General features: G+C 40.9%; 1 protein-coding gene across 1 annotated transcript in view; it reads left to right on the plus strand.

Annotated features, from left to right (window-relative positions):
- RGS11 (regulator of G protein signaling 11) overlaps positions 1–12,869 on the plus strand; it is a 786,758-nt gene that overhangs the window by 262,081 nt on the left and 511,808 nt on the right. Inside the window, exon 6 of the mRNA XM_075565212.1 lies at positions 2,285–2,343. Within this exon, the coding sequence (XP_075421327.1) occupies positions 2,285–2,343 (59 nt within the window). The remainder of the gene's footprint in view (positions 1–2,284; positions 2,344–12,869) is intronic.

The following is a 12,869-nucleotide window of genomic DNA, read 5'->3' on the forward strand; positions in this document are numbered from 1 at the left end:
TTGTTATTTTTTTTATATCTGTTTATTTTTCGAATTAAATTGTTTTGAATTTGGATGGCTGGTACTAAAAGTACCCTTTAGGATTGGTTAGCATTTTAAATTAATTATTTGTTTGGTTTGCTAGGACTTTTTTTCCCTTTAATTGATTGGTTGGCTAGTGGTTTTATTTCTTTAATTGTTTGTATTCTCATGTTTTGGAATACAGTAACAATTGTAATTATTTTGCTGTTTTACTGATAAGTTACATTAATCTATGTAGTTGAGGCTTTTTAGTTGTTTTATTGTTGGGGTGTTTAGGTGCTTTTGTATTTCTTTTATTATTGTTCTTTTGTGGCCTTAATTATTTTGATTAGGTTGACCAGTGACTGATATAGTTGCTTATCAAGCCCATATTATATGGGTATGATATAGCACTGTGCCAATCAATGGGTAGAGGGTGGGTATTGTGGGTCTGCGGTGGGTGGTTAGGCCTCCAGGGTGGGTAGCGGGGGACGGGGGTTAACCCCTTACTTACTATAGTGGTTATTAATAGCTACGTGATTAAGGGGTTAGGGGCCATTAGATTATATTTTTTACTGTACTCTTGCTGGCTACGGAGGACATGCACCTGCAGTATGCTGATGAGGACACCCTTCACGATGGCAGGGGTAAGTAGTAAGTTTTTATGGTGGCTGGCTATTGTTTGATTTATAATGGGGAAATTAGCTATTATCCATATCTGGGTAATAGTTTTTTTTGGCCATTAATGTAATTTATGTGTTGTGGGGGGTTGTTAAGGGTAGAGGAGGTGGGTAGTAGGGTTGTTGTGTTTATTTTTGTTTCTTGGACCTAAAATCAATGCGGTTCTGCTCTGGAGACCCTCTACTCATCTACATTAGTATTAAAATTTATATTAAAATATTTTGATCCCTGGCGAGATATGCACAGGGATAGGCACAGGGAGAGAGCTTTTATTAACCTGTACATTACCAGGGAAAGCACTCTGTATTAGAGTTGTCACAACCATACTGCAAGCACGCAAGTTCCCCTGAGTGGAAGATGCTATGGAGTGAGCCCTTAACCATTGCTTGCAGTATGGTTGTGACAACTCTAATACAGAGTGCTTTTCCTGGTAATGTACAGGTTAATAAAAGCTTCAATCAGACTTAGAACTTTGCAACTAATATTGACAGATTTACTATAAATCATTCTTCCTGTTATTACACAGGTTATTAAGAATTTATATTAGCGTTAGGGACCCCTGAATTGTAGTCTGCCGTGCAGTTGGTTCAGGGTCTTACAACAATTTTGGCCAAAAATGTTAAACTAAAAGACCATTTTACTTAATAGATATTTATACATATATATGTAGGCACTGTACTGTGTAAGAGTTTCACTGGATGTGCTAAAACTGATCTTTGTCTGTGTTTTATGTTCTGTCTCTGGTTTTAAACATGTATCAATTCTTCCAAGTTTTCTCCCAATATATAGAAATTGAAAAAAAAAATAAGACAGAATATAGTACAATAATGCTTTTATGTTTGAAATAGATATCAGATATAGATAACCAACTCAAACATTAGCTGGTTTGAAATAACACATCAGACAAGACCATCAAAGTCTGTGGAGAGAAACCGGAGCTATTCCTCATTCAGATGCCGAATCCTCTAATGCTCGATAGCGGGTGCGACGTATCTGGATATGGTCACCGTGCGGGTTGGGCAGTTATCATGTGTTTCTCTGATCTAACCTTGATTCCTGACTTCTCTTGTATCGCTGTTCCTGTAATCTTACTTTACTCGCTTGGAGTTTCTATGAAAATGTTCTACAGGGTTGCATTATGTTATTTTCACTTTTATTACACACATATCGGGTGATACTATGCACTCTGAAGTTCCTTCTCCATTTTTTTCAACTTCTGAAAACTAGTGCCTTTTCTGGAGAAGCATTTTGTCCTTACAATTGTATTGTATAATTATTAATTATGTGACTTATCTAAGTTTTATTCACTGACACTATTTATTCACTGAAAGTATTTTTATTGCATGTGTGTTGTGCGCTTGTTTTGCTCTGTACATTGTACAGTATGACTACAGAAGGTGCTATGATACTGATCACTGCTTTGGATAGACAGATGCTTGTTGATGAAAAGTACTGTGTACTCTGCAATTTAAAAAGCTTTTCTATTTAATTATGTTTATTTTGCTTAAAAGAAATAAAAAATAAAAATATTTCCACTGAATTCAATCAAATAACTTTCTCATATGCAAAGTGTATGTTCCTCATTTGAGTTTTGTTTTTTTAGCAATTTATCTTGCGAAGAAAAACATCAGAAAACAAGGAGATCTGATTGAACATGAAAAGGTAACTATATATTATATCCATTTAAATAAGAGTTACATTTTTAAAAAGCACCAACAATTAGTCAGAGTCTAAAACATTGAAACAGTAGGCAACATGCTCCAGTAAGGGAAATTACTGAAATATTGGGACATGTCGATGTAGCGCTATGGTCGGTTGCTGCTGTCTTGCGTAGTCCTTGCGGCACCATACCCCGTACCGCACCCATTAAAGGATTGCGTGCGTCTTGCACGCAATGTGACAGAGGGCTGAACATGGAATTTTAGCGTAGTTCGCAATACTGCCTACAAACTCAAGTGGGAGATATTGAGCTGTTATGTCTTAAAAATCAAAATGCAATGTAACCTGTCACTTATTCCGTTCATGTTCTCACGATCCTACTGTACCTTATATCACACAGTATCACGCTGTATGTACTGTAAGTATATATAATTGTATGAAATGGTATTGAATAGAAATGTAACATTTAAAACCTTGAAAACACCAAAAAGTAATTTGAGAATTTTTTTAAATTTGCTTACCCTTACAAAAAGTTTAGATGAGGGATTCAGTGCCCGCTATCCCCAAAGACTTATCCCCAATAGTGTTGTAAGGACCCTCAGATGCTCCTATTCTCCCACGATCAACGGGGTCACTAGAGAACATAAAACACAAAAAAGGGCGCAAAAGGGGATATACAACAAAATGCAAAATTAATAATATTGCAAAATAATTTCATGAAATCACAAGGACATATATTACATAATTAAGAGAAAAGATCACATCGATCAGTGCATCCTCTCCTCAAAAGCACCCATCAACATGGGGAGAAATCCCCATACAGACACACGAAACCTCCCCACTGTCTGTCAATCCAGGGAAAAAGGAAGGCAGATAGGCACAAGAAAAAGCTGCTTGAAGCACAGATGATACAAGCTAAATATTCAAATACAGCTCAAGCCGCATAAGATGTAAGGGGCAAGCTTATCTTGGAAACAGGAATCGGAGTCCTTGTGGAGTTGGGGACAATAGCTTCTGGGTATCGTCGTCACGATCTTGCATTGCTGCGTGATGACCTCAGCGCGTTTTGCACCCAAATGGCACTTCTTCTGGGGTTGTGGTCAAAACAGATCTTGTGATGAATTTAAATAGTATTGGGAGTTCTCTACTCGCCAATCAGCGTCAAATAAGGTGGTTCTAAAAGTGAGCTATCCAATCCAAATGCCACCAATCAACAAGAACTTGAACATAGGACAAAATACATACACTGACAAAAAATAACATACAATGGAAAAACTGAGACTTTGGACAAAAAATGGAATGTACACAAAATATAAATCACAAGAAATAAACCAACGATATAAGATACAAATACATAAACAGATATATAAAAACTGTTATGAACTATTTAAAAGACAATCTAAAAATGCATATATATATATATATATATATATATATATATATATATATATATATATATATATATATAATATATATATGCATTTTTAGATTGTCTTTTAAATAGTTCATAACAGTTTTTATATATCTGTTTATGTATTTGTATCTTATATCGTTGGTTTATTTCTTGTGATTTATATTTTGTGTACATTCCATTTTTTGTCCAAAGTTTCAGTTTTTACTGAGGATTAATACTAGGAGTATAGTTGTTTGTCTTTTAAAAGATTTTTAAGTATTTATTTTATATATATATATATATATATATATATATATAATAAATCCTTAAAAATCTTTTAAAATACAAACAACTATATTCCTAGTATTAATACCTCAATAAGTACAAAAGCTTAAATGACAAAAAATGACAACAGGTAACAATAAATGAATCTTTATGTATTAGTTACTAATGGGAGATAATAGGATAGAAAGAAAAAGGGGGAGGGATAAAAAAAGAGAGAACTTATTTAAGGAGAAAAACTGCTATATCATGGTACAATGAGGGAATTTATCTAAGAAATGGGATCAATTCTGTAAGCTCGTTTAGACCCCCTGGTGATTTAGTACCAAGAGTATAGATCCAGAACTGTTCCTTTTGGAGGAGGGAATTATCCCGAACCGGCCTTCTAGGATCTCGTGGAACTATATCTATCCCTCTAAAGTACAAACCATCGGGTTTGCCATCATGATTGGTTAGAAACGTCTGTGTCAGGTTATGTATCTTTTTCCCTTTTTCAACATTTTGCTTAGCATTTTTAATCCTATTCACATGTTCTCCTATTCTTACTTTCAGTGCTCTCGTAGTTTTCCCAACATAACATAAGTGGCAATGGCAATCAATAATGTACACAACAAAAGTTGATAAACAATCGATAAATTGAGTAATATTGTGCACTCTGCCAGTTTTATTATTCTTAATACTTTTTTCACGTGTCATGTATTTGCACATGACACATTTGACACATATGCAGCTTCCTACTTGTTTGCATAAGAAATTCTCATTTTCTAATGTTTGCGGTACTATCCTTTATCCTAGTACCGCAAACATTAGAAAATGGGAATTTCTTATGCAAACCAGTAGGAAACTACATATGTGGCAAATGTGTCATGTGCAAATACATGACGTGATAAAAATATTAAGAATAATAAAACTGGCAAAGTGCACAATATTACTCAAATTATCAATTGTTTATCAACATTGTTGTGTGTGAATATTCGACATCCTGATAGCCAAAACTCACCTCCTCATCCTGTCAGATCTGGCACTCGGGAGTTACGATCCCACAGCGGCTCCTCTGTTCGCACGTGCGCGGTTGACGCGTGATCTACCTGCCTCTCCGGATCCGCCCCTAGTCTCTGCCCCTGCTCCGAAGACAGACATGCGCGGGGTGTGCGCCACCCCCTAATGTCAGTGACGTGCGCAGGACAGGCACCTCCTGGACCCGCCTCCAGGATCCGTTCCCATTCACGTGACGGGCATGCGCGGTGCGCGAGTGGTGCGCGATCGGGTCACCACCCCCTGACGTCAGTGACACGTGCGGGATGAAGCTCCACCCCAAGACCTGATCAGGCTGCACAATAGGGTGCACCTGCTCAATCCAGCAGCCTATCCATTTGTTCCTTCTTGTTCTGCTCCACTTCCCATTGGAGGGAAGCTCCTTTATATACCTGCTCAGCCCAGACACACATCGCTGAGCATAACGCTATGTGACGCTGTGTCTTGCTGCAATCCTGCCTTGTGCCTTGCTGCAATCCTGCCTTGTACCTTGCTGCATCCTGCTTTCTTCCTGCTGCTGCCCGACCCCTGCTTCATATCTGGACTCCGCATCTCTCCTCTCCTGACCCGGCTTACGTACGACCATTCTGAACTCTCTACTCCTGACCTCGGCTATCCTCAACGACTACTCTCCACTCTCCAATCCTGACCTTGGCAAAGTACCCCAACGATCTGCTACTCTCCATTCCAGACCCAGCGAGTATAAACTACTACTCTACCTTCTATACTCCTGACCCGGCTTGCAAGACCAATCTACACTCTAGGCGTGCCCTCGCGGCTATGGGTTGGTGTTTATACAATTCCCTACCTAAGCCTCCCGGTCGTGTCTGGTTTGTGGTGAGCTATGCGTTACAGTATGCTCAGCCACACAGACTTCAACCCCGCTGAGGTATGAAGACTCCTGAGCACGTACGCCAACTTCTTGTCTAGCATTGATGAAAAATTAGTGGCTAATGAACAACATATGCGCACCCTCCAGGAGATCCTTAGATCCCTCACTCTCTCTATACATGAGTCTTGACCTGTTCCTAATCCTGTCGCTCCTGGTGTAGTGACTCCTGTCATGTCTGCCTCCCATCCGCTTCACGAACCCCGGCTACCTACACCCAACCATTATGGAGGGGATCCCAACGAATGCCGGGGGTTCCTGAATCAATGCTTTATTCAATTTGAGATAAATTCCTCCCACTTTACCTCTTCACGTATCAAGGTGGCGTACATTATCTCTCTTCTTAAAGATAACGCACTTGCCTGGGCTTCTCCCATCTGGGAACGGAGTTCTGATCTCACTCAGGACATTTACCAGGGAGTTCTCTGGGTGTTTGATACGCCCGACCGTAAGGTATCTGCTGCTTCTACTCTACAGTATTCTAAATTTCCCAAGGTAACCGTCCAGTTGCAAAATATGCACTCGAATTCAAGACCATTGCCGCAGAGACTGATTGGAATAATGAATCATCATCGGCTGCTTTCTGGCGGGGGCTCTCCGAAACTCTAAAAGATGAATTGGCTACTTACGACCTTCCCACCAATCTGGAGGACCTTATCGCCATCTGCATCAAAGGGGACTACCGTCTTCAGGAAAGGAGGTCAGAGAGAGGGCATCACCATGTCCATACGTCTAGGATCCCTCCTGTTCAAGTGTGCACAACCGAACTACCACCAATGGACACTTCCGAACCCATGCAACTGGGAGGTACTAGTCTCTCTAATTCAGAGAAGCTACATCGCAAGAATATGGGTCTTTGTCTTTATTGTTGAAATCCCGGACATCTTGCCTATTCTTGTCCCAATAAGTCGGGAAACGGGAAGTTACCATGAGAACCAGGGGAGTCTCATTGGCAACACTTTCTCTCTCCCCTATCTCTGAGGATAACCCCCCTGTCACGAAAAGGGGGTGGTTGGCCCGGTAATAAAGGGGTTACACCCCAGCTTGCCACCCTCACCATCGTATGGGAGGCAAGGGGTTAACTGTTATGATGTTTATTTGTGTTTTTATTCCCCTGCCTCAGTGCAAAATGTATTTTCCCCTGGTTACATGTATTTCTCCCCTTACAGTGTATGCACCAAACACATACACTGGGATCAGGTCGGGAGGGAAAGGGTGAATTGTATTTACATGTTTATGGCCCTTTGTTCCCCTTCCTGCCTTTTTAATCCCGTTTGCAGCCCGTCCCATAGGCCGCCATTGGAGCTCCATGCAAGTCTATGGAGATTTCAAGGGTTTTGGCCTGATATCAAAGAAGACCAGCAGATGGCGCCCAAGAGGATGAGCGGAATTTCTCCATTGAAGTGAATGGCGTAATGTCTTTCAATGGGGATTCCTCGAGCTCGCTCTCCAAGAACGAGTTGGCTGCCGGCCAAACCGCAATCTCCGAAAGCGGATACAATTTCAATAAAAGAGCCTTTGAACACTAAAGTGCCGTGGGAACTTGGTCACGGCCAAGTTCATTCATATTAAAATTTTAACTCCGGGCCTAGGGCAGGTAGCGGTCCAGTTCTTTTTTTCCCTAGCTCAGGGGACCCCCCATATTTGACCCCAACAGGGTCCGACGGGCAATGGCCACGGGAAAGGGTCGCGGCCGCCCCGAGGGTCACCCCATTGACCACAAGGGCAGAGAAAAGACGCTTGGTTTTAAAACACCAACTATGAAAGTGCGAAAACGTAAAACCCATATCTCCGGTTCTGTAAAGACTAGAGGGTTGGCATTTGGCCACCATGCAGTCACTGCTCCGGCATGATTGCATGGCAATTTCCAGCCCTCTCCGATCAACCAAATGGAGTATGGGTAACTGATTAAATGTGGTTCTGCCATTGACTCCAATGGCGGAGAAATGCAATATGTTTAACATGTGGTGTTTCAGTCATTTATGCCTAGTGTAAAGCCCCAAAAACTACTGGCCCATACAGTATGTTAATGGTAAGGGGGCGACAGTATGTCTACACAAAGGCCACTGATCAAAGGCTCGTCCCCCCGGTTTGTATACAGGGCGGAGAGAACGCAGGACATGGCCTTTCACATGAAGTTTTGTGAATTATAGTGATAAAAAGGCGCTAACTACTTAAAATATAATTAAATGACAATGAGTGCAAATACCAAGTGCAATTAACAATGTGTGCTCAATAATAAACCAAATTGAAAACAATTAATACATAACCCTGCTCAAAACCTCTGGTGGAACCTGTTTCACGGGTTGCAGGAAGAAAGATATATTTCAGACAATCCAGGAGGAGCATATATGGGAAACAAAAGAACAAACAATGCAAAATTGAAGTGCAGACGTTTTGATAAAGAGATTAATGATGTAATGAAATCTTGGCTCTACTGGTGTATCTACTCACAAGATGTCTGTGGTATAAATGCGATTAGCAGATAGTGCTGCTACCGAATAGGATTTGATGGTGTGTGGGGTTCCCTCCAGGCACGTCTCGTCAATAAGGCGGTGGTATATAAGGAGGAGAAAAATAGCACTACATAGCGCGATCTGATATAAAATACTTTATGTAAAAAAAGGTATATAAAATGTGTTTCAATAAAATCACCATTAAAAATCGTTATCCACTTCCTCTCATATCAGAACTCTTTGACCGTCTTTGACCGTCTACAAGGCGCTTACATTTTCTCCAAATTAGATTTATGTGGGGCCTATAATCTCATCTGAATTCGTCAAGGCAATGAATGGAAAACTGCATTCAATACCAGAGATGGACACTATGAGTACTTGGTCATGCCGTTTGGTCTGTGTAATGACCCAGCTGTGTTTCAAGATTTTGTCAACGAAATCTTTCGGGATCTCCTCAATTCTTTCGTGATTATCTATTTGGATGACATTCTGATTTTTTCTAAATCCAAACAGGAACATGTGTCCCACGTTAAACAAGTACTCCTTCGCCTACAGGAAAATCGACTCTTTGCCAAACTCGAAATGTTCCAATTCCATCAGGCATCTACCATTTTTCTAGGATAGATCATCTCCAATACTGGTCTTACCATGGATCCTGCTAAAGTCAAAGCGGTACTGGATTGGCCTCAAACCACCACTGTCAAAGCCATGCAACGGTTTCTAGGATTTTCCAACTATTATCGCAGATTTATTCAGAACTTTTCTTCCTTGGTAGACCCTCTTACAGCATTAACTAAGAAAGGAGCAGACCCCACATCTTGGTCTCCCATGGCCATTCAGTCTTTTTCTCGCCTTAAAAAGGTGTTCGTGTCCGCACCTACTCATAATCCATCCCGGTCCCAAACTTCCATTCACCCTCGAAGTCGATGCATCTGATGTCGGTGTTGGTGCTGATTTTTTCAGAGGAAGACTCCTCAATCCAGGTTGCAACCATGTGCGTTTTTTCCCCAAAAAAATTCTTCCGCTGAATCAAATTATGATATCGGGTATCGTTAACTCCTGGCCATGAAACTAGCACTTGAATAATGGGGGCACCTTCTGGAAGGTACTGAGGATACCATAACAATCTTGACGGACCACAAAAATCTGTTATACATCAAAGGAGCCCATCGCCTAGGAGCTCGCCAAGCCAGATGGTCACTTTTTTCTCAAGATTCAACTTTATAATCTCCAATCTACTGGGAACCAAGAATGTCAAGGCTGACACCCTTTCTCGTCAATTCTCGCTGGATGACAAATCTGGGAACCCATCCTTCCTTCCAAATGTATCCTTTCTGCAACCACCTTCAACGTCCTTAAAAATATTGTGCGGCAACAGGATCACATCCCTGACGATCTTTTAATTACTGAGGGTCGCTTTTACACTTCTCCCTGCACCACAAAAAAGTTCTCCAATGGAGTCACTCCTCCAGATCTGCAGGTCACCCAGGGACCAGGAGAACTTCAGATCTCATCTCCAGAACATTCTGGTGGCCCGAGATACAGAAAGATTTCAAGGACTTTGTAGCCACGTGCTCAACTTGTGTCAGGACTAAAACTCATAGGAATCTCGCTTTGGGACTTCTTCAGCCCTTTCCTGTTCCCGACTGGCCATGGACACACTTGTCCATGGATTTCATTGTTGATTTACCCATATCCAGGGGCATGAAAACGATCCTCGTGGTGGTGGATCGATTCTCAAAACAATCCCACTTTATAAATCTCAAGGGCCCTCCTAACTCTTCCAAATTGGCTGATATATTCATCAGAGAAATATTTCGTCTTCACGGAATTGTATTGGATAGAGGTTTTCAGTTTGTGTCTCGCTTCATGCGCTCTTTTTGCCTACAAATGAGCATTTCTCTTCATTTTTCCTCTGGATATCACCCATAGACAAATGGTCAGACTGAGAGGACCAATCAGTCCCTAGAACAATACATACAATATTTTGTGTCCGATGAGGATTTGCAATCCTGATGGCCGAAACTCACCTCCTCCTCCTGTCACATCTGGCACTCGGGAGTTACAATCCCATGGCAGTTCCACTGTGCGTGTGCATGCAGTCGACCTACGTTCTACCTGCCCCCCCCGCGCCAAAGATGGACATGCGAGATGCACGAGTGGCATGCGATCGGGTTGCCACCCTCTGATGTCAGTGACGCACGCAGGACAGGCTCCTCCTGGACCCGCCTCCAGGCTCCTTTCCCATTCATGTGACGGGCATGTGCGGTGTGCGAGTGGCACGCTATCGGGTCGCCAAACCCCTGACATCGGTGACACACGCGGGACGAAGCTCCATCCCCAGACCTGATCAGGTTACACAATAGGGCGCACCTGCGCAACCCCAGCAGCCTATGCATTTGTTCCTTCTTGGGGGGGAGCTTAAATTAATAGCTGCACGGGAGCAATATGATATCATAGGCATTACTGAAACATGGTGGGATGAAACTCATTACTGGACAGTTAATTTAGAGGGTTATTCCCTTTTTCGGAAGGATCGAACAAATAGAAGGGGAGGTGGTGTATGTTTATACTGTATGTTAAACCAGATCTAAATCCTATTATAAGGGATGATGTTTATGAAGGGAATGATGAAAATGTAGAGACTTTGTGGATAGAAATTAGCAGTGGAGGTAAAAGTATAAAGAAAATGTTTGTGGGAATATGCTATAAACCACCAAATATCTGGAGAGTGAGGAAGCTAAAATACTTTTGCAAATGGAGAAGGCATCAAAACTGGGTCATATTTGCATAATGGGGGATTTTAATTATCCAGACATAGACTGGAGCAATGAGATTAGCATTACAACAAAAGGAAACAGGTTTTTGGGGTGATTAAATACAATTATATGACCCAAATTATTGAGGAACCAACCAGGAGAGGGGCAGAAGCTTGAAATCCAGAGATTTGCAGCGGAGCACAAATGTGCTCCGCTGCAAATCTCTGGATTTCAAGCTTCTACATACCTTTCCTGCGTGATGCACGCAACGATGGAGTGAAGATTGGTAGTGAGTATTGCAGATCCCCCATCATTGGAATTAAGAGGATCTCCAGACCGGTACAGTGCAGCAGGTAAGAGTTATAATGGTCTTGTGAGGTGCCAATAGGCATTAAACAGTCCCTCACCATAAGACATCATTTCCAAGTATACACTCCTGCGTTTGCACTGGGTCCAATACTACAATAACTTTAAACACTATTTACCATATCTTGTTCATCAATATATACTTATTTTTGGTGTATCTCACTCGCTGGAGCGCCGCTATTGGGATTCCATCCCATCTTTCTACAGGAGAGGGGCAGTACTGGATTTGGTTGTATTAAACAATGTAGAAGTAATAACAAATATTCAAGTTTTGGAACATTTGGGTAACAGTGATCATAACATGGTCTCTTTTGAAATAAATGATCAAAAAACAGATTACTTGGGTTCAACAAAGACCTTCAACTTTAGAAAGGCAGATTTTAAACAACTGGGGTCTAATCTACAAGTAATACACTGATATGATGTTTTTGCAGGGAAATTTTTTGAAGATAAATGGGCAGTCTTTAAAACATTGTTAGAAAAGCACACTTATCAGTGTATAACCCTTGAGTAATAAGTATAAAAGAATTAAGTAAAAACCAATGTGGCTAAATAAACAGGTAGGGAAGGAAATGGACAAGAAGAGGAAGGTGTTTAGATTCTTTAAGTCAGAAGGGATGGAGACATTGTATCAGAATTATAAGAAATGTAAGAAAAATTGCAAAAGGGCAATCAAATTAGCAGAAATGGATAATGATAAAAGGATTGCAATAGAAAGTAAGGTCAACCCTAAAATGTTCTTTAAGTACTTTAATAACAAAAAAAATGAAAAAAGAAAATATAGGACCCTTTCAGTGTAAGATTGGTAGGCAGATTATGGGAGATAAGGAAAAGGCAGAGGTATTAAACAAATTCATTGCCTCTGTGTTTACCAGGGAGGAATCAAGTTCGCAGGAGGAAGCCACAACCTCCATATTAATGAACAATTGGTTAACTGAGGAAGAAGTTCATAAGCAATTAGAAAAAAATGAAAGTTAATAAGGCACCTGGCCCCAATGGCATACATCCAAGAGTTCTCAAGGAGTTAAGCTCAGTAATAGCCAAACCATTATATTTAATATTTAAGGACTCCATTTCCACAGGCTCAGTACCACAAGATTGGCATAAAGCAGATGTGGTGCCTATATTTAAAAAGGGAGCTAGATCACAACCGGGGAATTACAGACCTGTAAGCCTGACTTCATTAGTGGGGAAACTACTTGAAGGTTTAATACGGGATAATATTCAGGAATACCTAATGGAAAAGAAAATTATTAGTAATAGTCAGCATGGATTTATGAAGGATAGATCATGCCAAACTAAACGTATTTGTTTCTTTGAGGAGGTAAGTAAGAATTTAGACCAGGGTA

Source organism: Ascaphus truei, chromosome 11 (genome assembly GCF_040206685.1).
Source record: "Ascaphus truei isolate aAscTru1 chromosome 11, aAscTru1.hap1, whole genome shotgun sequence".
Classification (NCBI taxonomy): domain Eukaryota; kingdom Metazoa; phylum Chordata; class Amphibia; order Anura; family Ascaphidae; genus Ascaphus; species Ascaphus truei.